This window comes from Euleptes europaea, chromosome 16, assembly GCF_029931775.1.
Source record: "Euleptes europaea isolate rEulEur1 chromosome 16, rEulEur1.hap1, whole genome shotgun sequence".
NCBI lineage: Eukaryota > Metazoa > Chordata > Lepidosauria > Squamata > Sphaerodactylidae > Euleptes > Euleptes europaea.
Genome location: NC_079327.1, coordinates 35,540,568 through 35,567,599, shown reverse-complemented (window position 1 = coordinate 35,567,599; position 27,032 = coordinate 35,540,568). Strand labels below are relative to the sequence as shown.

At 40.9% G+C, this 27,032-nt stretch overlaps 1 protein-coding gene across 1 annotated transcript in view; it reads left to right on the top strand.

Moving 5' to 3' along the window:
* The window catches only part of OCA2 (OCA2 melanosomal transmembrane protein), a 189,131-nt gene that overhangs the window by 22,546 nt on the left and 139,553 nt on the right, over positions 1-27,032 (top strand). Inside the window, exons 4-8 of the mRNA XM_056861864.1 lie at positions 303-360; positions 1,595-1,667; positions 12,390-12,547; positions 13,813-13,895; positions 15,835-15,988. Of these exons, the coding sequence (XP_056717842.1) occupies positions 303-360; positions 1,595-1,667; positions 12,390-12,547; positions 13,813-13,895; positions 15,835-15,988 (526 nt within the window). The remainder of the gene's footprint in view (positions 1-302; positions 361-1,594; positions 1,668-12,389; positions 12,548-13,812; positions 13,896-15,834; positions 15,989-27,032) is intronic.

The following is a 27,032-nucleotide window of genomic DNA, read 5'->3' as shown; positions in this document are numbered from 1 at the left end:
GCCCTCGTGGCATTTTTAAATGGCCAAATTCTTCTTTAAAATGGTGTTGGCATCCATGGATCAGTCTGGTGGATGCCATAAAGTCTAGTTTGGCCCTAATGGTACTATGCTAAGCACAGTTATGCCCTTCGGAGTCAATTGAAGTCAATGGGCTTAGAAGGGTAAAACTCTGCTTAGAATGGCAAAACTCTGTTTAGAATGGCACTTGTAACTGCCTCCTATGGAAATTTATGATGGGAACTGATGGATAATTTTTTTTCTGTGTTCTTTCTCTATTAAACTTTTTCTCCTTACATTTACAGGTGCTATTTAAGATTCCTAAAAGTTTCTGGCCTTTTTATCTTTGTAGTTGTATGCTCTGTAAGTATTGGATTTCTAAAGTTTTAGAATTGTTTTATAGTAGTAATATAGTAATCTCTGGTAGTATTTAAATAGGTTCTGCTTTGCCAGATAAAAGTGATGTCAGTGCCAGAGTTTCCCGTATTCCTAGTTTAGGAGAGCACAACCCAGGAGAAGGAAATGTTCATTTTTTTAAAATTCCCTTTTGCTGCTGGGCTGGTTTTTAATCCCTATTCACTGATGCTAAGAAAGATCATCAGCCTGAAGAAATGAATATTTCACTTTTTTCAGGCATAAAACTGCTCTCTAGTTCCTTTCCCCAAAAGCTCCTCTGTGTTTCTAGTCCAGCATAATATCTGGAATGGGCTGTCCTGCAGCTACTCATGATGCTCTGGAATATTGGCTAGGAACATGGAATGAACACTACACAGAGGATCTCTTTACATGCTGTTAGAGTCGTGTGGCTGCTGTTTTTGCAAACATTTAGGTAACAGCTCTTAGGAGGAATCCAATAGGTTAGGTGATGGATGTGGTTGCTGCTCACCATGCCATCCTTTAAACATATCTTTAAAAACCTGGATGAATGGGAGTAGCAAAAATCCTTGGGTTTGGGTCCTATGACTCTCTTTAGTTAAAGACTGATGACTTCCTCAAGTGGAGAAAAGTCTTCCTCAAGTGGAGAAAAGGTGGAAAGGAGTCATAGGTTCCAACCCCCTGCGAATTTCGTAGACTTTACTTTTACTAATGGGTGATGAAAGAAGTGGAACCTGAAGCTGGAATGAGCAACATGTTTATATAGCTGCATGTTTACGTAAATCAAACCAAAGATTGATTTCTCGATATCTATAATTCAAATGTAAATCTCAAACTGGCTAGAATGTATATTTAGAATAAAAACATCCATCTTCCTTTTTAAATAACGTATTAGCAACAGTCATATGTAGATACAAGTAGAATCTGAGAGACTTTTAATGCAGTTACCATAAGCAGAGTTACACCTTCTAAGTCCTTTGATATCAATAGGTTTTAAAGGGTGTAACCGTGTTTTGGATTGTAGTGTTAAAGGAGCTCTAAGTTTATGTATATGGTTCAGTAGATATGGGCTTGGGTTGGAAAGATCTGCAACAGGATTTTTGCTTTATGGAATCATGATAAGCAGGCATGTTTTCATGGTTTTTTCAAATCTTAATATTTTAAGGTAGATTGTTTAATAGTTTGCAAATTCACCTTATAATCATCTTATGTACCATTTCAGATTTTATTTAGCATTAATCCTGAAAATGGAATGCCTTGGCAGATGCTGGCAGTGTCACCTATGGACAGCTACAGTATCCTTTATCAATTATTTGATTTAAAAAACATCGAGCAATGTGGTACAGAGGCTGGTTTGAAATGGCTGACTCATTTGTTTGCTAAATTAAATACTGACAATGATTTATTTCTTTTGAGCTCTAGATACTGTCTTATGGGACTGCCTTAAACTAGTAAATGAATTCATTTGCAAATCTGTTTCCCATCTTTGTTATCCAAGTGGTGATGAAGAATGTAAAGAGTCTGGTTTTCCTTTTATTTCCCTTTTAGATGTTCCTTGCATATTTTTGGAAAAATAAATTGGGTGCAATCTGCAGTTTAATTTCAGGAACCATAAGTGGGTGTGTGTGAATAAATTTGGATGACAGTCAAAATGAACAAGAAAGACTTTCAGTTCAGATTGGAACACTGGTTATTTTTTTAATATACTATCCAGGAACTTGCCCTGATGATGGCATGTGAACAGTATAGTAGAGGATGGGTATTCTTGCATTTGAGAACAGCAGACAAATGGAATCCTATTCCACTCTATCAGTCCATGACTATGTGAAGCCCATTTGAGTGCACCAGAAGCCATCGCATTGCAGTCAAAGGCACTTATGCATGCCTTTAAGTGGTTAAGAGCGGTGGTTTGGAGCAGTGGAGTCTGATCTGGAGAACTGGGTTTGATTCCCCACTCCTCCATATGAGAGGCGGAGGCTAATCTGGTGAACTAGATTTGTTTCCCCACTCCTACACACGAAGCCAGCTGGGAGGCCTTGGGCAAGTCATTCTATCTCAGCCTCACCTACCTCACAGGGTGTCTGTTGTGGGGAGGGGAAGGGAAGGCGATTGTAAGCCGGTTTGATTCTGCCTTAAGTGGTAGAGAACGTCGGCATATAAAAACCAATGCTTCTTCTTCTTCTTATGCATGGTGTTGCTTGAAGTTAAGAAAGTCCTGGACAGTCTCTTGAGCACAGCATGATCACAAGGAGAAATCAGGAAGTGCCTGAGTTCCCACCCCTTTAAATGCTGCATTGTCATTGGCAGTAATGCTGACTGACAAAAAGTCACCCCCCGCACCGTGAGTGGCCATTTCACAACCCAAAATGTACAGTGTTGCAACCACAAGAGTAAAATGGGGAAGATTCTCCTTTGTACACATACTGCTGAAACTGACTAGAATCCCTGTGAATCGCACGAAAGGAAAGTGTGTGTGTGGGGAATCTCCTCAGCTGAACACACAATGACCTGACAGGCATTTGTCCCTGTGAATTGTACAAAAGGAAATGGGGGGGGATCTCCGTGGTTGGACACACACTGCTGAAAATCACTAAAATAGACGCCTCCTTCTCTGTGCTCTCTCACCACGTTTTTTTGTTCTGCCACTCCGATGGAATATCGATATATCATCATATCATCCAAAATAATATTAAAAAGTAGGACCCAATAAGGACCAAACACATTTTGGTCCAAAAAAGGCCTTGCTCAGTGGTCAGACATAGAATTGTAGTCTAGTACACATCCTAATAATATAATGGTGTCATAATGCACGGTAGAAAAATATATAAAAGCCCTTGTAGTATAATGAAGCTTCTTGTAAAGTTATTTATTCCTTGTATACTAGAACATGGCTCCCATGTCCCACCTTCTGTTTCAAGCCAGGCTTCCAAGGATGTGTATACATCAAACAGTGTGTTAGGTCAAAAAGGTAGTCTTGTAATAACTTACGAAAATTGTCTTCTAAATTTATTCTACCAAGATCCTCCGGAATTCCTCTAAATTGTAGATTATTGCTTCTGCACTGCACCCCATGGTTTCAATCCTTTGTTCCACCCTTTCCACCCAAAGGTCTGTCCATCTAAGTGTAGTTCAATTCCTTTCTGTCTTTCTTTGATTTCCCCAATTTCTTGAATATTTTATTGTATTTTTTTTTAAAATTCTGACAGTCCTGTTGATATCTCTTGTCTTATGCCTTTACCTTTTTAAATTCTTTCTTGTGTGCTCTCTTCTGCTTGTTCGATGTTTTTATTGAGTTTTTCTTCTTCTGATTGTTTAATTTGGTTAGTAACCTGTTTGCTGTATCAATGTTTCTGAAAACTTGTTGATTACCTCTAGGACATCCTGTTCATCCTCCCTTTTCTTCTTATCTTTTTGGCATGCCCCTGATGCCATTATTATCTTTCTATTCCTCTTCTTTGCTTGTATATTTTATACAGTCTTTCCATATATTATTCCATAAGCTAAATATTCAACAATATTCAAAAACCAACAATTTTATAATCTGTTCCATACTCAATAATCCAACGATTCAACCAAGATTTATAAATCAAAATTTTAAAATGTTTCATAAATCAGGTAATTCAGACAGGTTAACCAATGAACAACCAACTTACAGTATATTCCTAAAGAGAGTTACTCCAGTCTAAGCCCATTCATTCCAATGGGCTTAGACTGGAGTAACTCTCCTTAGGAATGCACTGCTAATACCTTAGTCTTCTCAGAGCCCATTCCTGAAGGGAGGTGGATGCATGGCAGCTGGGAGCGGTGCAGGTATGGTGCCTCCATAGAGGTTTCCTGGGCATCGTGGAGATAATAAAGCAATTTAAAATGCAAAATGGGGAAAATGTCCCTATAGAAAACATCAAGGCTATGCCACCAAAAAAGATGGCATAGCAATAATACAACTCGAGGGGGCGTTCCTGGGGTGAAAAGGGTTAGGATGCCCTCACACACACTGGCATGGGCTCCCACTTCTGGGATTTCACTCCTGGTGTGGCTGCGCCAGTGGCGGAGCCCACACAGGAGCATGGCTTACCAGTGGCAGTGTGAATGCCCCCCATGCTAGTGTAAGTGTCCCTTGTCCTGGGATAAATGGGCACTTACATCAGCACAGGGTCATGCTGGTTCCTATGCTGATTAGCCCCCCCTTCAAGATTACACTCTCAGTTTATGAAATTCAAAATGAAAAATTATACAAAGAAAAGAGAAAGTGAGAAGAATATAAAAGTAAAAGAGGGGAGATAATAATTAAAATGTTAGTATTAATATATTAATGTATTACTATTAATATAAAATTAAAAATTAGTATTATAATATTGCTGTTAAATACTAGTACATAAAGAAAAGTCCCAAATAATGGTATGGAATATTTTTCTTAAAAGAAAGTTCCAAAGTAATAAAAATGATCCCAAGGAAAAATCCTCTTGTAATTCCTTCTCAACAACACCAGCTGGCCCCAAAATCCTTCATGTTCGATCTCCAATCTCAACAGTTCTCTTTTGAAATAAATCCAGTCTTTTAATTGTGGAAATCTCTATATCAAAGTCTCGATTTGGAAACACTCATCTTCAATGTCTCTTTAGGATATAAACCAACTGTTTCATTAAAAAGAGGTTACGTAGAAGATCGGAAATGGCTGTGATAGAGACAGTTTATTGGCTATGGGGGGGATCTTCAAACAGTCCTAACACATTATAATCCACATTATAATTTAATCTTTTGCAAGCCCCAAAGCAACAGAGGATTTTACTAAAATTGTCTCAAGTATTCAAAATATATGCCATAATATTGTTTTTTAAATGATTTCAACTTCATAAAATCTCTAAAGGGCGAATATGACAGTAGGTGCAATAAGAGAAGTATTTTCTTCCCATTTTTGGACCTTTGCAGCTCCAACTTGATAGGATAGGGAGATTTACAGTCTTGCCTCCCCACTTAATTACTTCTTGGCATTACTGAAGCTGTTATAAATCATAGGGTATTCTTGGCAAAATTTCCGGAGTTTCAGCGATTTCACCATTTTTCCAGAAATAATATATATATATTTTCAGCATAGTCATGGTATCAAGATGCATATGAAATCCATATAATAAAGAAAAATATAGAAAAGAAAATAAGAAAAATAAAGATAAAAGGGGCAGGTCGATCTTATAGGCTTGAACCTCACTGTCGATTTCAGAGTCTGCAGATCCCCGGCAGAGGTCTGGAAAGGTTCACCTGTTGAATTTGTCTCCTTGTGGAGAAATGAGAGGATGATAAATGCTCCTTCTCACCCAGCATTCCACATCAAATGCCTCCAGTGAGGAAAGGCCCTTGGAGTACTTCACAAGTAGTCTGATTCAGATTGCCATTTTACCTGGAAGCCCGTATCTCCCTGATTTTCCTTTTCTCTTGTCCCCCTTTGTTGAATGTCCTCATTATTCAGTTTTCAGTATTACGATGGCTGGGATGTGGCTATTGGCTGCAAAGTCAGCGCACCATGCCTCCCTTGTCTATACTGACTTTGAATTGATGGGAATGTTCCATGTCTGTTAAGATTTGCTCTAAGGCTATTTTTAATCACAAATGCATTTGCTTTCCACACTGGCAACAATTCAAATTAAATAGCTTTAGTGTAATTTTCTGAAATGGCAAAGTTGTGGTTCCTTTTTCAGTCTGTGACTTATTGGCTTAAAAGCTCAAAGCGGTTACTAGATTTTTGTGCCAGTGCTCAATTGGAGGCTTTCTTTTATTGGAAGTGAAGTTCTATGTATTTGGCTTGTTCTTTGAAAAGCATTTTCAGGTAGTACCGTGCAAATATCTATGCTCAAAATGAAGCATCAGTAATGGAGGAAGGAAACTTCTCTGAGATTTGGGTCCTAGGAACTTCAACCACAACCTTGTCTATGCCTTAGATAGGATCTGATGTTTTGCCATATATTATCATATATTACACCAATAGGCTAGTCAGCTCTGGGTTGAGAAATGCCTGAAGATCTATGGGCCGAGCCTTGGAGGGGCAGGTTCGGTGAGGGGAGGAACCCCAACATGGTACAATGCCATAAAGCATGACATTCAATGTTGCCATTTTCTCCAGGGGAATTGATCCTTGTAGTCTGGAGATCAATTGTAATTCTGGGGGAATCCCAGTCTCCACCTAGAGGTTGGACCTAATAAACAGCACATGGGCTCAAAATCTAAACTCAATATTCAAAATACAAAGAAGTAATAGTTACAAAAAACCATTGATGCATGATGACCAACTGCCCAGCTCATTGAGAATCCAGCCTGCAAGGGTGTCTGAAGATGCTAAAAAGTTCTAGGAATGAAATAAGAGATTTTGTGAAATTCTGTAACTGCACACATTCTGCAGTGAGAAAATTACTGGACGACAACCTGAAGAAGCTGAACAAGCAAAACGCAATGCTCGGATCCACCTGCATTCTTGTCAGGTCCAATTGCTTCTTGCCGAGTCCAGTTGCTTGTAGTCTAGCCGGCTGGCCCGGTTTTAGACCCTCTTTGGCAAAAGATTCCATTTACATGACTATTGTCACTGATCCGCTTTGGTGGGGTCTTTAAGTTTATTTGGAACTTTGTAGTCCACGTGGTCTACCTGTAGTGGCCTGAATTGAATGCTTCTGTATTATATGTTTATGTTTATTCCCCTGTTTGCTTTTGTTCACCTAGAGTTGGCATGCCTTTAATGCCTACATTTATATTATTGTTTTCTCATTTGAAGTTGGCATGCCTTTATTGCCGATTTAATACAATTGTTTTTCCATTGGCAGTTGGTCATCATGTATTAATGGTGTTTTGTAACTATTTCGTCTTTATATTTTGAATATTGAGTTTAGATTTTAAGCCTACATGCTGTTTATTAGGTCCAGCTGTATTCTATTGTCAGCATAGGTTTTCTTTGATTATCCACCTAGAGGTTGGCAACCCTAACCCCCAATGATCTCATTGATGCCTCAAATACTTTGAGTGAAAGAGTAATAAAATATGCCTGCTTTTTGCCATAATGAAAACAATTTTAGTATTACATACTTATTCTGAAATACTTGTTCTGTTTTATCGTTCATTACTACACTTCCTTTTGTACTATGTTCCTAATAACTTCTGCTATAATCTATGCAAAACAGTAATTTTTATATAGGTACATGGAGGACAGAGGGGTGAAACAAGCTAAATTACGATATTAGAAGCTGATTCTCTGAAAAGGATATATGATAAGGATACTTGTTTGGTAATAAGATATCATCCAATCAAACCAAATGCCAGTTTCTTTTTTAGAAAGACCCGTATGTTTCTTGTAGAACAGTGCCTTTTGTCTTTACCAGTCATTATTATTTTAAGACACAGGGGTGATTAATCGCACAGATTCATTTTAAAAATGTGCTCCTGAAAAATCTTGTTTTAGGCATTCTGTAGAACAGTAGGAGCATAGGAGCCTTCCCGGTCTCATCAGGAAAGCTGTTCCATCAGGTTGAGTCACAGCAGAGGACTCCTGGGTATGGGATCCTGTTGGTCTTACCTGTTTGCAGGCCAAAGACTTTGCTCAGTTGAGTGGAGCTGCTACAGAGGGAGTGTATTTGGAGAGATGGCCTTGCAGATAGGGAGGTCCTGGGCTGTGGAGGGCATTGTAGGTGATGACCAGTACCTTGAATTAACCCAGAAACTCATTGGTAACCAATGGAGCGAATGCATAATAGGTGTAATATGTATACTCAGTCAGGTTCTCTACCAGTTGGAGCGTCAGAGTTGGCTTCAAGGTAGAGTTGTCAGGTGATGCCTGGCAACCACTTTAAGCTTGGGGGTGGGGACATAGGGTGGTGATGCCATGTGCTCCATGTTATGTCACTTCCTTGAAAAAGTGTGATGTCACATTGCTCTAGGACTCACTGGAAACTCTATGATAAAACCACAGAGTTTCTGGTGATTCCTAGAGCAACATAACAGCACTTCCAGATTTTCCCCTGAAGTAATGTCACATGACATGTGATGGCAGCAGTTTTAAAAAACTTTTCTCTATCATGCTTGGCAGCTGGCCCTCTATGTGTCTCACACTGACCTGGCCACAGTGATCCTTGTGATGGTCACCTCTAGGCTGGACTACTGTAACTCACTCTATGCAGGGCTTCTCTTGAGGTTGCTCTGGAAACTTCAACTAGTTCAGAATGCAGTGGCATGGGTCCTGACAAGGACCCCATGTAGGGCACATATACAACCTGTGCTCCGCCAGCTGCACTGGTTCCAGATTGAGTACCAGATCAGGTTCAAGGTTTTGGTACTTACCTTCAAAGCCCTAAATGGCTCCAAGCTGGTGGAACGCTCTGTCAAATGAGACCTATGCCCTACGAGACTTGTCTCAGTTCTGCAGGGCCTGTAAGACAGAGATGTTCTGCCAGGCACGTGGTTGAGGCAGCTATGGTTCATTACATCAGCCGGCCTCCCCTCCCCTTCTCTCCCTCTTTTTTCTCCCTCTTTGAATTCTTGGGTTATTGGTTCTTTTTTAAAAATATTTTTATATTATTTTTCCAAAATTATTAATCACATAGTTCAACAATAACATAAACCGTAAAAAGCAAAAACAAACAGGTTGAAAAAAAAATATAATCAAGAATTGTTGACTTCCCCTACACCTCCCTTCATCATGTGATAAATTAGTAATCTCCTTTGCACAATATTCTAATCCTGATACTATTGTTAATATTTATTGATCTCTTTAACATTTATATTTTTCAAGGAAAAAAAAGATTAATAGTAATATCATATAAAGGAAAGAAAAAAAAAGAAAAAAGGGAATAAGAATAAAAGGAAGAAGAAAAGAAATAGTAAATCTCACTAATAATAAATGGATTAGTATAATAAAAAGCATTTGATTATTTCCATTAAAGATTAATTATTTTGTAAGTCCTCCATTTCTCCCTAATACTCATTTAATACATATTGTTTTTCTAGTAAATTGATATCATGTATAGTTCTATTTCCATTATAACCAATCCTTTTAACCAGTTCCTTTTCGATCTTATCCAGAAGAGACACTAGACTCTTTTAAATTAGTCCCTTTATCCGGAATTTCCAGCATTTCTTTCTTTTCCACATTAGCAGTAATCGTCGAAGAGCATCCTTGGAGATTGTTGGTAAAGTCTCTTCTGCAGATAGATAATTTCCATAGTAAATCCATGTTGCAATATCTTTAATCCCAAATTCAGAAAAGAAGATCCTGACAGCCCCAGTTTTTCTACTCATTAAATCCTCCAAGTAGGTGTTGAAAAGTTCATCAAGCAGTTTAAAGGGACAGAAGTCAAAATCACTCACATTCAAATCCATTGTTGTCAAATGGGCTATTGCAGATTGTTTATTGTAATTCCTCGTTTCCTTTGCAGGGTTCTTCTGTTCTTCATCTCTCTTGTTAGCTAGAGGGCCCTCTAGTGTCTCCTCTGATCTCATTGTGATAATTTGGGTTTTTATGTCTTTAAGATCGTCTGAGATGGTGTCCAGTTTTTGATTAATAAGTTGAAATGAAGTGTTCATCAAAGCAGAGAGTTGTTCCATCTATGTAATCAGATATTCCATGATTGCTACTTCTGAAAATTTCTGATGAAACCCAGTTAATAAGATCCAGGCAAATTCCAGTGTAGTAAATAACAAGGAGGTGCTGCAGTAATCAGGGTCATAGACCTTCCGTCTTCTTTGTGGTCAGGAACTTGGGAAATATTTGCCAGTTACACACTAATACCACACTCCCGATTCCAAGTTCTCTGACTCTCTCGATGACAGATTGTTTCCGGGAAGGACGTGGCAGGAAGGTTTTGTTTAGTTAGAAAGACTACTCTTTGGGGTGGGGGTGGGGTTTCTACTCCTCCCTCCCCTTTATACGTAGTAGTTCCTGACTGGCAACTGAAGCATCTTTCAAAAATCTTAGTTGTTATGTCTTCCCACTGATCAAATTGATAAGAGCCCTGCCGAGTTATCAGATCTTTTCTTGTTTTTAAAGAGTCATTTAAACATTGAGTGGGGAGATACAGATTCGACTGATGTATTTAGCAATCTCCTGGGACTTCCAAATCCAGGTAAAACAAAGGAGTTCTTTTAAACTGAAGTGTTGCTCCTCTGAAGGTGCCTGCCACAGCTGCTGGCGAAAAATCAGGAAAGAAAATACCAAGACCACGGTCACACAGCCCGGATAACCTACAAGAACCAATGAACTCTGACTGTGAAAGCCTTCGACAATATCTTGGGTTATTGTTAGCCATCTGTTATGTCTGTTATAAACCAACTCGCTGTTGGGAACGATTGATGTATATATAGTAGGTTTATAATTTAGAGTGCCATCTTTTAAGCTAAATCAGTATCTTATAATTTTATATTGAATGGTTTAACTTATATTATATATTATATTATATGTATTTTGTTGGAAGCCTCCCTGAGCCCAACCTGGTTGGGAAAGGGCAGGCTATAAATAAAATAAAAATATATATAAAATAAATACAGTAGAAGCAAGAAGGAAAGGGGAATCAATAACAGAAGGAACTGGACAAAGGGAGAGGACTCATGAAGGCTGAACCTGATTGCTATCTCATATGCTTTGCCTCACATTAAAGCACCCAGGGAACTTAATTATAAGGCTATCCATTCCATGGAAGCCAATAGAGGCATATTTGCTTTAAAATCCAAAAGGAACAGTTGAAACTGTTTTGAAGATCATGGTGCAGTGGTCTAATTTAACACATACTCAAGCAGTCTTCTGGTTAAGTGCTTACAATTAGTTCTACAAAGGATGTCACATTCAATGTTTTATATAAAGTAAGAGCTTGCAGCTAAAGTGTTACTGGCTAACTTTGTTCCATATGGGCATGATATCTTAAAAGTAAAGTTAGATTTTCTTCTTATAATTTTAAGTTTCCTTTGTTACGGCTCCTGAATGGGCCATTTTGTGTAATTATAGGGTATATTTTAGTCATGTTGTGATAAAGGAAGCTGCTGCAATTATGTGCACCTGAAGCTTTTTGCAGATACAAATTATTGTCTGAACTTATAAAATGGTCTACAGGCTGTCAAAGTGCTGCAGGCCATTGGGTTAATTAATACAGGTCAGCAAACCCTTTGAAACCTAACCATTCAAAATTGAAATAGGATTGAAATAAAGTGGTAACTCATCTGATTATACTGGAAAATGTAGCAGCCGTCCAACTCTCCACCACAAATTGCCATATGAAACTTCTCTTACTGACAATATTGTCAAATGGAAACAGCTATTGTCCTGCAGGATTATTAATCTTTTTTGTGTGTAGCAATTCAATTAGAAACAATTAAAATATAAGAGAATTCAGTACTTGTGGAAAGGTCAGACAGGAAATTGCAGACAATGTGAAACCATGTGCTGCGAAAGGCAGTGCGCCAGTTCCTAAAATACACACTATGACAGGTTTTGACATAAAAGCAAAAAACTCCAAAAACCCAGATCATTTGAAACTCGAGCCGCCCTGAGCCCGGTCTCCTGGGGAGGGCAGGGTATGAATAAAATTTCTATTCTATTCTATTCTATTCTATTCTATTCTAGTCTAGTCTAGTCTAGTCTAGTCTAGTCTAGTCTAGTCTAGTCCCTGCCTTCCTGCTGCAGATTACTGATCTCCCTAAAATGCTGTTCCTGAGGGACAAGGGGCCCTCAAGAATGGCATGAATCAGGGGACCTCAAGAGTGGTGCCAATCAGGAAGGGGGATTTGACAGAAATTGTCACTCCCTGTCTGTTAGTGGAAAACTGACTGTAGATCCAATCCCGTATCTTGTTCTTCTCAGCCAACATTAGCACAGCAAATCATTCTCCCATCAGTCTCCTCAGGAATTAAGGGATGCTGAGCCATTAGGAACACTATATTGGAGCCCAAATTCCTCCTTAATTGTTCCAGAGGGAGAAAAGGAAAGTTGAGTGTTCCCCTTCAGGCAGGCTTTTTATATAACAGCAAAATGTTGTCCTTAACTGTCTTGCTTTCAGCTATAAACTTTACAAATGCTCATGATTCTGCCCTTCTAAAGGTAGAACTTGGAGGGCCATTTGTGGCAGATGTGGTCGACCGGCGACCGGATGAATTTATTTTAGTTCAAATTGGACAGGTAGAAGACTCTGGGACTAAAAGGAGACGTCAGCATCAGGTAAGGTTTTAAAAATGTGTTTTCCATTTTTGGTTCATAAAAGATGTTTGAAGTCCTTTTAAAAACTAATGTAGAAAGGATTAAGATTTCAATCTGTTTCCAGCCAATGTGGGTGTGCTGTCAAGTGTGTAGTGGCTGCTCAGAGTGGAACTGCATGTTATAAGTTAAACACCGGGTTCTGGATACCACATTCTCTCTGAATGGCGGGACCCAGGTTGTATTTTCAGAACTGGAGGAGTGGGTTTTGTGGAAATTCTTCTCAGAGTGCTCCTTGTCTTTCTAATCAAGTATAACATTTGGTGATTTAACCAACTTTCTCAACATATTCTGAAATATTGCCTAAGATAGGGTTGCTGGGCATGGCCTACAAACTGGTGGGAGATGGGGGAGGCAGAAACTTACTGATGGACGATGTAATCATTGTCCCTGCATGATGATGTAACTTCCTGTGGGACCTTATACAAGGCTTATACAACGTTCTGATAATCCTACCTCTTTCTATAGTCAGTGTGGGATCCTGGATCCTGCAAAGGTCAAGAGAGTGGCGCTCTCCTCCTGAATGATCCTGGAGTGCAGTTTGCTTTGAGATCCCATGTGTGTGCTCCTTCACTTGGTTCAGGCTTTGGCTCTACTCTCCACTTTCTTGATTTCTGGGTCCAAGGGAGGCTCTGGGGGTGCTGGAGATGGACAGATCCACTCAAGGGATTTCTGCTCTGCCTGTTCCACTGGTGTTGGAATGGGAGCCTGCTGTGATCTTCCTCCGGAGGCTATGCGGTGTAGAATGCCTTGTATATGATGGGGATCTCAGGTGGCTTCTGAGCCTTTGAGGAGACTTCCTCTGAGGAGTTTCCCAGTTGAGGGTGAACTATGGCTGGTCCTGGGTAGGTGAAGGTTTTCCTGCTTACTTTTCCTACTCTACAGCTCTTCAATCAAGCAATGACAGCTTGTTAGCATTTTTCTTTCTTTAAGGATTGCAGGGAGCTATCAGGCATTGTGGCTCTTTCATCCCCTAGTTATATTCAATATTCCAGAGTACGTATTCCAGGGTCTGCACACACTGAACATTTAGTATGATCTAGAGAGGAAAGTGTCACTCCTCTTTTATGATTCCTGGCTTCCTTTATGCCTGTTTATAAGGACACTCTTCTATCAGATTAGTAACAGGTAACCTGGATAGGAGAGGAGACTAATTTTTTTTTGGATAGGAGACTTATAAACATTTTAATATTCTTTTAAATTGTTGATGATGTGTATTTTTTTTCCAGATCTTATACAACTGGACCCTACCTTTAAATTCTAAAAAAAGTGAACAAATTATTATGAGTAGAACCTTTGAGATGTTAAACAGGTTAGTCCACAAATTTAAAAAACTATCAGAAAATTAGTTTCTGTACATTTAGTAGATCTTAAAGTAGTGAATATAGTCCGTATCTAGATTTCTGTTCATATTTATTCATATTCATGTGTGCAAGAAACTACAGCAGGGTAACAGATTCAGTAGCAGTCCAGAGATTCTTACAGTGCAATCCTATGCAGAGTTACTCCACTGAAAGTTCTGCATAGGATTTTGCTCAAACAGCAACTGTGTGCTTGCTAAAGACTTCGTGGATCCTTTGTTCCACTATCCTTCCTATTTAGAAGAAGGTTGCCACTCAGGCACCTCTTTTTCTTTCCTCACATTAAAATATTGTAAACTAACAATATTGAATTCCTCATATGGCGGAAAAGAAGAAGGCAGAATTGTTCACAAGCGTTGTTTAAACTGGTTTTTAAATTTTCCTGTATCTCTTCTGTTTTAAAAGGGCGTGGGCGTTGTCCTGGGTCAAACTAATGAACAGGGCAGCATCCACATTGACAATGTCTCTCTCCTTCCAAATCTGTAACACTGAAAATGCACCAGATGTATTTGCAGAGCTTTGAGCTTGCTGTGAACTCCCATTTACTGGGCCATTGATTTCCATGGAGGGATTTGCTCTTGACCTGCAAATGTAATCAACAGACAGCTCAATAATTCCTTTCTGCACACCTCCCTTACACTCCCAATAACTTGGCTGATAGCCTGGCTAAAGGTCAGACTGATGGAGCTGTCACTCCAGCCAATAAGAGGAAGGAGTAGTTTCTGGTACAACGCACTGCCAACTTCCCCCCCACCCCCTAACTTGAAATCTAGATGCCACAAAAATGGGCCCATTTGCTGAAGGAATGCTATCTTTTGCAAGGGATTTTGTTTTTGTATTTCTGTTTTTGAGACATAAAATATTAGCATATTGCTATAATAATTCTAATACTGTATTTAAAAAAAAGATTATATGCATATCTGTTTTTTTCAATGGGGAGAAAAATATGATGTGGGTGTGGAGTGCGATAAGAAAGAAGCTTTAAATGAATAGTCAACCCATGAGCTATAGTTCCATCTTGTATAGTTTTCTGTCACATATCAACTATTTTCAAGAGGTCCGTTTCTGGCTCCCTTAGTATCACTAGTTAAAGTACCTAAAACTAATTCTTAGTGTTTTAGAAAATTCTAAATGTCGTTGCCTGACTTGGGAAAAAATTGTTATAATTTTATATATCTTAAAATCTAATAATCCAGTATGGACCCACCTGTGGATTCTTGAATCTGTGGTTCGGGCCCACACTGATGGAAAACATAGTTCTGCAAACTTGGGAGACCCCCCCCTCGGGTTTGCAGAAAAACCTGAAAGCTTTAAAAATACATTGGGGGCTAAAATCTCCCCCCCCCCAACACACCGCTGGCTTCCAGGCACCCTCCTCCATCTTGCTGTGGTTGCACCTCCATCTTGCTGCGGTTGTGCAGTGCCGGTGTGGCTCCTGGGGGCCCTGCTGTTGCCATCATGGCTCACAATTACAAGGCCACAGCACAGTATCGAGGGGACCTCCAGCCAGTGTGGCCTGGAGAGTTCAAGGCAAGGCCAGCAAGGGCAGCCCTGGTACAACCAAGCCTGGCAGCAGCCCAAACCCTGGCATGGCCAGTGGAGGGGGCTCAGCTGGGGGGTGCTGAAAATGAAGAGCGGCGGGGGGAAAAGAAGAGAGGGGAGGAAGATTGACGGGGTGGGGGAAAACTGACAGAATGAATGGGGGGAGAAAGAGACAGGGGGAAGGGAAGGAAACAAAGGGAGGGGGAATGGGATGCCCCCTCCCCACAAGTTCCTTGCGGGTCTCTACACATTTCTCCTAAAATTTGGCAAACAATATTGCTTTCTAACAGTCTAGCTATTGCCATGTCAGCCTACCGAGCAGAATTTTTTTCAACTCTCTTTCAATAGCAAAGAAAACACCTTAAGCGTTCAGACTTTTCTTCAGGGATCAGAAATTGTGCCTCTTTCCATGACATATCGATACCTTCATGCAAACGTAGAGACACAAGTAACGATTGCATCGGCCATTTTAGCAGGTGTTTACGTGCTGATCATATTTGAGGTAAGCCTGATATTCATCATTTCTTTTTTATGCAATTGACGTAAGAAGAGAATTGTTTCTGACAGTTAATGTATTTCAAAGATACTAAGCAGAAATCTAAAATAAATGTCAGCTTCTTGCTGCTAAGTAAATGTACTATGTTCCGTCAGTCTCAGCATATAATTGCTTTTCATTCTATTTTTAAATCCAGCATTTTTATGGAATTGGAAACTGCCTGATAACATCTCAATTCCACAACAAGTTTACATTCGACTTATAAAAATATATATACAGCTTGGGTTCTTAGTTTCTCTGTGAAAACTCAGTTTGATTTAGTATTGAACTGGGCTAAACAAAGTAAGCATTAATTTTAGGACCATAAATGTTCTATTACGCAGGCAAGACAAAATGTTCCTTGGGTAGTTGTTGGTACACATCATCCCTAGGCCTTTATTTGCTGCTTTAGAAAGCTATAACACTGGGTTTTATTCTGTAACTCTCTGGTTCTAGTGTCATGGTGCCAATATAACCTCTGCCTGTGTGAGTTCTATGGGGTTAAAATAGGAACCGAACTTGCAAAACAGTGTAAGTCAGTCAACTTCTTTAAGGCAAAACCCTCCAGCATAGAGAACAATACAACAAGATTTATATAACTAAACAAAAGGTAACAGAATAGAAACTTGCAGGATGTAATGTCTTTGAATTACTTGATACAATGTTATGGTATGCAAAGTCCAACTTTTCTGGTCCACCAAGTGCCAGTCTTCCAGTGCAGTCCTCATGCTTAAAGGAACAAAAGGGACATCACAGAAGCCAGGCTTCAGTCTTCAGTTTGAAAAATACAGCCCCGCAATAACAATATTATTCCAATAATAATACACTCACGGTACATTTACCCCCCTTTCCAATTAACATTTAGCCTATATAAATTTCAGTTACTTTACACAAGGTCATCAGAGCCCAGAACTGTATTTAGCTCCCCAGCAAACATACTTTCCCTGAGCTGCAAGCTTCCATTCACAGACTCCACCCCTATTGGGTTAAACCCATTAGTTCCTGGGGGTTACACCAACATGTAACCTCTGACATAATGTATGTTTTATGACATGACTGAGGCATCTGTTGACACACCAGGGAACTACTATAGCAAGGAGGTATCCAGAGTCAGAGCATGTCCCAAAAAAGCAAGTTGAGCAAGGCCAAACTAGCGAGTGTGGAAACAAAATATGAGGAATTCTGCCAAATTATTCTTCAGTGAATTGGCTCGGCCAGATTGTACTTGACCTATGGCAAGCTAAAGTAATCAAGTTTTTGTGAACTCAGAATTGGGGGGGGGGAGAGCGAGTGAGCTTTTCTGTAAGTCTAGAACTGCAAATGCTGGCTAGACAGTATGTGAGCGTCTATATGGTTTGTTGCTCATAAGCTATAGAAACTAAATGGGGTATTGAAAGCTTTGGCTGCTTATAAAAACCACTGGAAGCTGTTTTGGTCCTTACCTTTTAGAACTGGGAGGACAGCATTGAAGATTTGTGATGAATACATAAGAAGAGCTTCAGTGTTTGGAAACTATTTGTTCCTATTTTCATCTCATAGCACATTATGGGCGAAAACGCATGGTCTCTTTATCCTCCTTTAATCCCTGTTTTAGCCAAGATCGAACGCACATTAGGCAAAACGCATGCGTTCGATCCTGGCTGAATCCTGGCTGAAACAGGGATTAAAGGAGGATAAAGCAACCATGCGTTTTCGCCCTATAATCAACTGGATTAACTAGTCATTAATCAACTGACCTCTAGTCATTGCCCTTAGGAAGTCCACCTTCAGTCATCAAGGCAGATCAATAGAGGAAAGTCCAATGGAAGACTGCACCAAGGCTTGGCTGGGCTTTTAAGAAGTGGTGGGAAAGTGAGTTGCTCTGCCAGTAATTGCCTATTCTGGACTGGCTTATACATGCCTGTATAGAAACCTGACTTATATACACCTGCAAGCATGGAACTACAGACTATACCCTCAGGTCGTAATGAGCCCCTGGCCTGACTTTGCGAAAAAGTATCACAGTAACAGTGGGTGGAGCTGGATCTAAGGCGCCAAGGATGCAGCAATACTGTCACTTGGCCCTGTGATGACAAATCCTTTTAGGAGACTGAAGAATGCAAGGGCTGGTTGTGGTCCTAGTGGCAGAGAAGGAAGTGAGAGCAAGGGAAAAGAACACACCAATCACATGAATGGAGGGAAAATGGCCATAAGATTGAGGCCAGGACCCTGGCAACAGCCCAATTAGAATCAGGGAGGGGTGGAACAGGGAGAAGCCTTTGCACTCTGGGACTGCCTGGACCTCTGCCCCTCCCAGGTTGTCCTCCAGAGGAGCTGATTGGCCCATCCCCAGCCCGCAGCAGGAAGCCGCTCCCTGGCTCACCATCATCAGCATGAGGTTGATGAAGAGCCTTCCCTCGGCCACGCTCTCAGCCTTGTGGCTGCTAATGCGGACCAAGGTAAGTCCAGGGCCATTGCTCTCCAAGGTATTTGGGGGCACATTAATTCAGCCTCAGGAGCAGCAGAGGAAGAGACAGATAAAGTAGATAATTTTCTTTCAGTCATATAAATGAATCAAGAAAATAAGGAGTTTCTCCCTCCATGATTTTTCATCTCTAGAATACAATCGAGTTAGGTTAGCTGTATTATTGCATCTCCCACTTCCCCTCTAGGTTTTAATTTTTTTAAATGATTGCCTTTGGATATTTCACTAATTCTTTTAACCATCTCATCCTTCCCCCCATAATAACATTTTCCCATTTATAATTTGGTTGAAACTGTAATTGGGGCTGAAAAACTAATAATGTATTTGATATTTAGCCACTGGATGGTGCTGCTTGTTATTCTAAGGCTTGGATGCTCCTACTCATGCTCTTGCCTGGCTTTCTCACACAGAGAGTGTTGTTTTCTAGCTAAAGTCGGTGTGATGCCTCTTCCCCCACCCCAATGTGAATCAGAAAACCAACTTCCGAGACTCCCCTGTGTTTATATTTTCACCTGCATCATAAAATTAATTTTCAGCTGTATCACGTTTTGATAGGAGCTGTGCATGTGCCTTGTCCTGCAAAGTATTTGTGTTTTCTTCCTTCGGATGGAACTAGGCAGCAGAATATTAAGCTGGGTTAATTGAATGCTACTGTATGCTTCCAGTATGCCCAAGGCAACCAAGGGGAAAGAGAGCCATAAAGTCTTTAAAAATTTAACAAGGAGGAAAAAAAAAAAAACCCTCCCCCCTGTATTTTCCCTGCATCCAAATATTCAGCACCTTTTTATTAGTTAACATTTCTTCTTATGAAGAAGAGTAAAAGGAATTGCTGCTAAGGAAATTAGGTGCTAAAAGAGAGAACAATAAAACTACAAAGTACATAAAATTGCTTCAATGATTAAGGTGAGACATTACACTTTCTTTTGTCTTCTCCCTGTTTTGTTGATTTAAAAAAAGATATAGGAATGAAAGATATAGGAGGTCAGGGATAGGCAGTGTTTTTTATTCAAGTGCCCAATGAAGTTCAACTTCTACCTGTGAAATGTTGGCGTGTGCTGGGAGGCAGAGAGATGTGGGTTGTGCTGGCCACAGAGGTGGCTCCATATGAGGGATAGAGGTGATAGCAATGGCCTTTTCTATTTAGAGTGGCAGGAGCATTGTACGTACATCTGGGAACATCCCCTGCCTCATGGGGCTGCTGGCGCTTACTGGGGTACGGGCCAGAAATCGCCACTGTAGCTATAACACCTGCTACAGGTAGTGCTATCACTACTCCAAGTCCAAACAGTTTGGGAGCTGTGCTCCCACCTGGCCTGACTTGGCTGTACTGTACTCCTACTTTTGGAGTGGAGCAAGAAAAATGTGTTGTGCGGGAAGGTCTGGCATACTGTTTTTTGGCATGTGTGACTGGGTTGATAGCCCTAGGTTTATGCTACTGGGCTTAATTAGGGAATTATATCTCACCTTTCTACTTTCCCATCTATTGTAGGTAACTCACAAAATATAACTAAGGACAATAGCACTAAAATAATATTTGAAATGCAATAAATAATACAGAAAATCAAATCTGAATAAGGGAAGAGAGCAGTAAAATCGGGTAGTTTCCTTCTGCCATGGCCCATTTCTTAGAAGCTGTATTAATTTGAATGTATGTGGGATATCCTTATTTCGTTTTACTTTTGGTTGATTTCGAGCCCTTCTGCCCACTCTTCCTTATGAGAGTTACCAGCTGAATTTTGACCAAGAAATAGTTCAGGTCATCTTTGAAAAAATAACAACATAAAAGGCAGTTCAGTAAATTTACTGGTCTGTCATATAATTACTGTTATAACTAATGTTGTTTTCAGTGAAGTAGTAGAGCAACATTCCATGCCAGCAACAAATATGGCAGGCCTGCGTAATTGTTCACCATCCCAGTTGCAGCTCACTAATAGTAGTTTATTGCATAAGACCATAGGCCATTATGATCTAAAAAACAATATAGCAGCAATTTTAAAATGGACAGGCCAATATCATTAAAAAAGAAAAGTACATTAAAACGCGCCCCTTCAATTCTATCCAGTTCTCCACAATTTATATTTGCTTCTCTCTGATTTTCTTGGCTGCCAGGCCATGAAGTGCCATTTTTCGGGAGATATAGGGATCCATATCTGATAGCAAATAAATTAATTTATCATCATCAGTTGCAGCTCACTAGCTAGGGACTGTGTCTTGCCAGGTTCTTAATCACTACATTTCCAGGAGTTTCACACTGTAGTACACTATCTTTAAAAACGTATAAACTATGTATTCAGCATTCTATTGTTGGGGCTACTTCAGATTTCTAGCATTGTACATCTGCTTCTGGGATTTCCAGTCACTGTGAGAAGTAGGATGCTGGACGAGTTGTACATTTGGTCTGATCTTACAGGACTCTTCCTATATTCTTACATGTTTGTTCACTAAATCACCTCTAGAGATCCATTCTCTGTCCTATATCCTAACATTGTAGGATATAGCGTGATATAAGATTATGGAAAAGAAAAAACCTATGCAGGTGGAGAGAACCAGTTTAATGCATTATTCTGTGCCAGACTGTTACAATCTGGGGACAGAGCCAGAACAGGTTCTGCATCAAGACTAGTGCTATTTAGCTTGCTCCTAAATGATCTGTAATCAAGGGTAAGCAGTGAAGTGACCATTTGCAGGTGATACCAAATTATTCCAGATGCTGAAAACCAAAGTGGATTGTGAAGAGCTCCAAGAGGGTTTATCCAAACTGAATGTAAGGGCAACATGGCAAATAAAGTTCAATTCAAGTCAGTGTAAATTGATATACATTTTGTGGGGAAATCCTAACATCACATATACATTGATGAGTGGCGGTGGCCACTGTGAGAAACAGGATGCTGGTCTACATGTATTATTGGTCTGATCCAGCATGACTCTTCTTACATTATAACAAACATTCTAGATCTGCTTGTTACATCTATTGTGATTTGAGATCTCACAGTTAAAGAATTTGACTGGATGCCAGTGTGATCTAACCCCCGCCACACCCACATATTAATTTATTTATAGGCCAGCAATGGCATTTCAAATGTATTTCAGCATCAGTGATCAAGCAAAAAAACCATGGGCATTGACAATAAAAGCCATAAAAAGTACAACAGTAATTCTATAAGACGGATACAACAAAAATTAGATTGTATTGGTACCCAGTGAAATTGATCAAGTATTGGATTGCAGTCTTGAATTTATGTCATGTGTAAAACAGCAGCAATACAGAAAGCACTTATCAGAGCAAAACTGGACTCCTCAGGCTTTGTTTCTATGACTACTTTCTCAAGAGGACTTCCTCAAATGTTTGGGGTCAGCCAATTAGTTTCTGTATCCAAAGATCTTTCCTCAAAAATAAGAAACAAAGCTTCAGCGGCTTCTTTTAGTACCCTAAGATGCTATTAATCTAGTCTGGAAGACTTAAACTTGTCTAAGGTAGCTAGGAATTGTCTGACCATTTTTTTTTTAAGTAGTCTTTAGCTGCAGTCCCATCATCTCATCATTCATGCTACTTTTGCTGGTTGTACACACTTTCTCTTTGCAAGAAGATGAGTACAAAATAGGAATTGAGCAGTATTGCCTTTATCACCCCTAAACATTTCACTATCTTCTCTGAGCAACTAGCATGTTGAAGGCATTTGCTCTGTCTCAGACCATCCTGACGTCAATCTTCCCAAGGGGGAAACTTTAGAACTGCTTGAAAGTCACATCGTCGTTTATTACTTCTGCAGCCAAACCTTGGACAGGAAAATCCCATGGGCACTCACACAAATGGCTTCAGCTTTGTCCTAGCCACAAACCAGTCTTCTAGTTAAAACTACAGCTGTATATTATATGCTACAAAGTGTAAAGCCGTTTCAGTGCCTTTTCCATCATTAACTAATTTATTCCTTTCTGGTGACCTCTGCATTTATTACAGTTGCCGGGCTAGTGCCTAATTGTGTGGGGCGCTCTAGCAGGACCCGGCCCATTAAGAGTGAGAACCCAGCCATACCCCAGCAGAGTGACCCAAAGATGACATACAACCAGCTTGGAGGAATGGCACAACTTTATTGTTTGCAGCAGCAAGGCATTGGCATGGCATGGGAGCGTTATCCTACCATCGGCCTGCCACCATTGCAGGCCGATGAAAATACCCAGCCATGCTGGGCCACTTTTGAGATGGCAGTTCCTGGGACACACGAGGGCGGCAGCCAGCTGTGTGGTCCCCCACCACTTGGAAGGAGGCCATTTGACAGCACATGGCAAGGCATGCCCCCTGACAGCCCCCGCTGGGTTGTTCATGGCAGCCTTCCATCTTGGCCTGTCCCCTACCGGCCTCCCCCAAAATCCTTTATTGGGATCCTCCCTGTTGGGGAAAAAGGCACGCAGGCCAGTTTCCCCCCCAAACTGGATCCGGCCCCCATGCCAAACCGCACAAAGTTGTGACGAAAGAGCAAGAACAAATTAAACAAACCTCAAATAGTATGATACAGCGGTGGGTGGGAGGGACAATTGGAAGCCGACTGAGGGCTGCCCTGAGCGCGGCCTCTTTAAATGCCGGGAAGCCGGACCCTCAGGTCCGGCTGCTCAGAGGCCAGCTCTCCCCCCCCCCCCCGTTGGGAGCCCGAGCCTGATTGGCTCGTTCTAACTGGCTCCCTCCGATGAAGGGCAGGCAGGCACGCAGCTGCAAAAGCAGCGCATGGTATGACGCCGTTTCCCCCCATCCAGCTGCCTGAGGAGTGGAGGAGCCCACGCCGGCCAGAAGCCCCGGGCTCCCCCTGTTCAGCGGCCGCCCGCCCTCGGAGCGGGGGGGGGGCGGTCCAGTTCGCTTGCGCCCGCCACAGCCCAGCCCAGCAACCTTGGGCTCTGCGGGTAAGTCGGAGCCCCGTTTCCTAAAAATAGGTCAGACTCTAAGAAATACAGATATCTGAAATCACCTTTGATAGTAATGTTCCTTTGGGATAAGAGCCTGAAAAGCTTTAATCAAAACCAAAAATGTTTTGTATATGGTTTTTGCTTTTGAGCTAACATCTGTCTTAGTTACTTTACCTCACCAAATCAAATTTTCAAGTAATTCAAACAGAACTTTCAGGTTACCATCATAACTGTTACAGGATAATGTGAAGCTTAAGACTTCTGTACTTTCTGCCTGTCTGCCTATCTAAAAAAAATAACTGGCTGCTTAAAATGTAACATATTTTAGTGTTTCATAGTGACTGTGGAAAATGAAGCCAGGCATTCTCATTGGTAAATCTCTAATACTGGAGTATTGCAGTTTTATAAATTAAACAGGATTTTTTTTTGCTAAAAAAATTGCAATGTAATGAGTAAAAGTTCTTGAGAATGAAACTGATAAGATATGGCTTCAGGTGAATATGAAACATTACATGAAATTCACTGACACATTTTTCAGTGGCTGTTTATCATTGTTAGGAAGAAAGATGGATGGACAGAAGTTGTTCACTCCAATGCATCATTTATTAGAAGCACTGGAAAACACATTAAAGATAAAAAGGATGCTCTATTTTTTTTCCTGTAAGGCATTACTTTAAGTGTGTGGACCACTATCAATTTGGATTATTGAACAATCTTTTACAACCCAGGTCTTATATTTGATCTATGAATTTTACAAAGAAGCATTCCTGAAAACATATCAGAGTCTACCCAAGAGTGATGAAGCAGCTTTATATATTCTAAGTCCAACCCTACAACAAAAAGCACTGATGTCAGTTGCATCTTCTTGCTGTCACCTAGGAGAACTTGGGGAAATGAGTCTCTTTATCACACTGGGTTATCACAGGGGTAACTTCTTTAAACCCGACCAATGAAAAGGGAACTAGAGATGACTGTTTTCCCAGGCGGCAAAAGTCCAGATGAATTTTGAGACCAGAATTTTGAGAGAGTAAATACAATTTTGGGGCATCATGCAGGGGAGTTATCATTTCCTCTGTCCCTTAGAAGGGTAAAGAAGAAGACAGAGGCAGGAAATCTTAATCATCCAATCCTGCCCAGCCAATTGGTTCAGAGTGTGTGTAGGTTAGCCATTGAGCAAGCGGCACATTTGGAAGCAAGCCCTGTGCACCACTGGTTTTAAGTCACACATTTTTTATGGGGAGGGGGAATGACTTGGGAAAGAAGACAGGATTCTACTGTTCCAGAGATCACAGTTTTATAGTCCAGGTTGTTACACTACTGTAGTTGCAGTGGGGCAGAGGATCCTAAGAGAAGAGCCAGCGTGGTGTAGTGGTTAAGAGCGGTGGACTCTAATCTGGAGAACCTGGTTTGTTTCCCCACTCCTGCACATGAAGTCTGCTGGGTGACCTTAGGCTAGTCACAGTTCTCTCAGAACTCTCTCAGCCCCATCTACCTCACAAGGTGTCTGTTGTGAAAAGGGGAAGGCAAGGCAATTGTAAGCCTCTTTAAGACTCCTTAAAGGTAGAGAAAAGCAAGGTATAAAAACCAACTTTTTTTCTTCTAAAAGTATAGACAGGAAAAGGCAAAAGTTAATAGAGACCTACAGAAAGCTGTGATGTTAGCTGGGGATGTTTTTATCCCCCCCAGTCCCTTGTGCGAAGCGAAGGCAGCAGCAGCCATGTGCTTCTGGGCAGGCTGGACTCCAAAGTGGCTGTTGTGCCCTTGGCTGAGCCCCACCTCTACAGGCAGCATGCAGAGGGTGGTCTGGCTGGGAGGGCGGCTGACATGCCTTTCTCCGCTCCTGAGCAGTCCCTAGGGAGCCAGGCTGCTGCTGCTCCGTCTTCTCCTTACACTCCCTGGAAAAGAGACTTAGCCTCTAGCCTGCAGCAGCTGCATATTCCTGGCCTGACTGCGAAGCATCTTTCCTTGCAGCACAACAGGCAAAGCAAGGAGAGGCTACAGCTCCAGGCCTTGCAAGGGAAGAGCTGCTTAGCTGGAGAGACCAGGGACCCAGGAGCAAAGTCTGCAAGATGGCTACCCCATAGGGTTGCCAGGTCCCTCTTCACCACTGGTGGGAGGTTTTTTGGGTGGAGCCTGAGGAAGGCAAGGCTTGGGGAGGGACTTCAATGCCATAGAGTCCAATTGCCAAAGCGGCCATTTTCTTCAGGTGGACTGATCTCTATCGGCTGGAGATCAGTTGTACTAGTAGGAGATCTCCCGTTACTACCTGGAGGTTGGCAACCCTACCACCCCATCTGAGTGCCACCTGGGGCAGATGCCCTCCTTTGCTCCCCCTAGATCTGGCCCTGGATACTTCTACTGATAGCTTGAAGGATATGAACTGTTTGGTTGCTCCAGTGCAGATGCCTATATCAAAGTTATGGCCATAGTTATTCCAACCTCTATGTGTGTGTGTGTGTGTGTGTGTGGGGCTCTGGAGATGGAGGGTGGACAGTAAGGGGTTCAGCCTGTTCTGTTTGAAATGCAATTCCTTCCTTACCCTTCTTTTCACATGAAACGTGCCCTCCCGTTTTATTCCTTCTTGGCACAATGCATGTTCTAACATAATGCTGCTCAGCCTTCTTAGGCTTCTTCCTGATGTGATAGCAGTAAACAGAGTGGAGCTCAGAGGTTGCTTTTATTACTTTCTGTTCAGCCAGTGCCATTCTAATGAAATTAGCAGTGAATGAGATTTTGTGAAATGATACTTTGATCAGAAATAAAGCTGACTTTCCTCAAGAGTAATATTTTAAACATTCTGACTCATTTGAAGGCAATTCACTGATAATATTAAGTTCTTTCAATTATATTAAACCTTTCACAATTGCATTTTGGTTAATGAGATTACACATTTCATGGTCAAAAAATTATTCAATTTGTAGAACCGTTCTCCTGGACATAGCAGAAGCAAGCCAGTTCTGGGGCCTTTAAGCAACATACCCTTTATTGAGACATTTCATCTTGCTTCTTTCTTCTAAAATATTTACAAAACGTGGTAATGAAAATTCCAAGAAATGTGTTATCGTTGTTTTATGACAGGAACATCTGCAGAAGGGTTATCGAGCACCAAACTGAAGTTCAGTTTTTAAATTCCTGTTGTGAGAAATAAGACAAGATCCTGAATGTATCAGTAACAATTTACTGTGCTCTCTGAGGATATTAACACATTTCTCTCACTTTTTAAATGTGCTTTGAGAGATGTTTGGAAGGAAAATATTATTCTGAACATCAAGCGACTTCAGACAGCTTCAGAAGTAGTGAGGCAGGAAGTATGACTTGTGTAACTTCTCCCCACTTTGTCAGGATATGCCCAGTGGGGAGAATTACTATGTCCCTTATGGGGAAAGATGCAGATTTTTCTGGTGTGGGGACAGACAAGTACACACTTCCCTCTAGATGAAACCAATAAGTGCAAGTCACTCCTATTTCTTGTGATTGGGCTTTCCCTCACACTTGACTTACTTCTGATTTCCTCAGCATTCAATCCACAAGCATTGGAATCAGTTTGGGCGTGGTTCTTTGGCATGTCTTCCCACCCTCTGCATTTTCAGTTATGGAGCCAGTTTATTTTCCCACACACATTCCTTAAATAATCATGACTTTCAAGGTAGG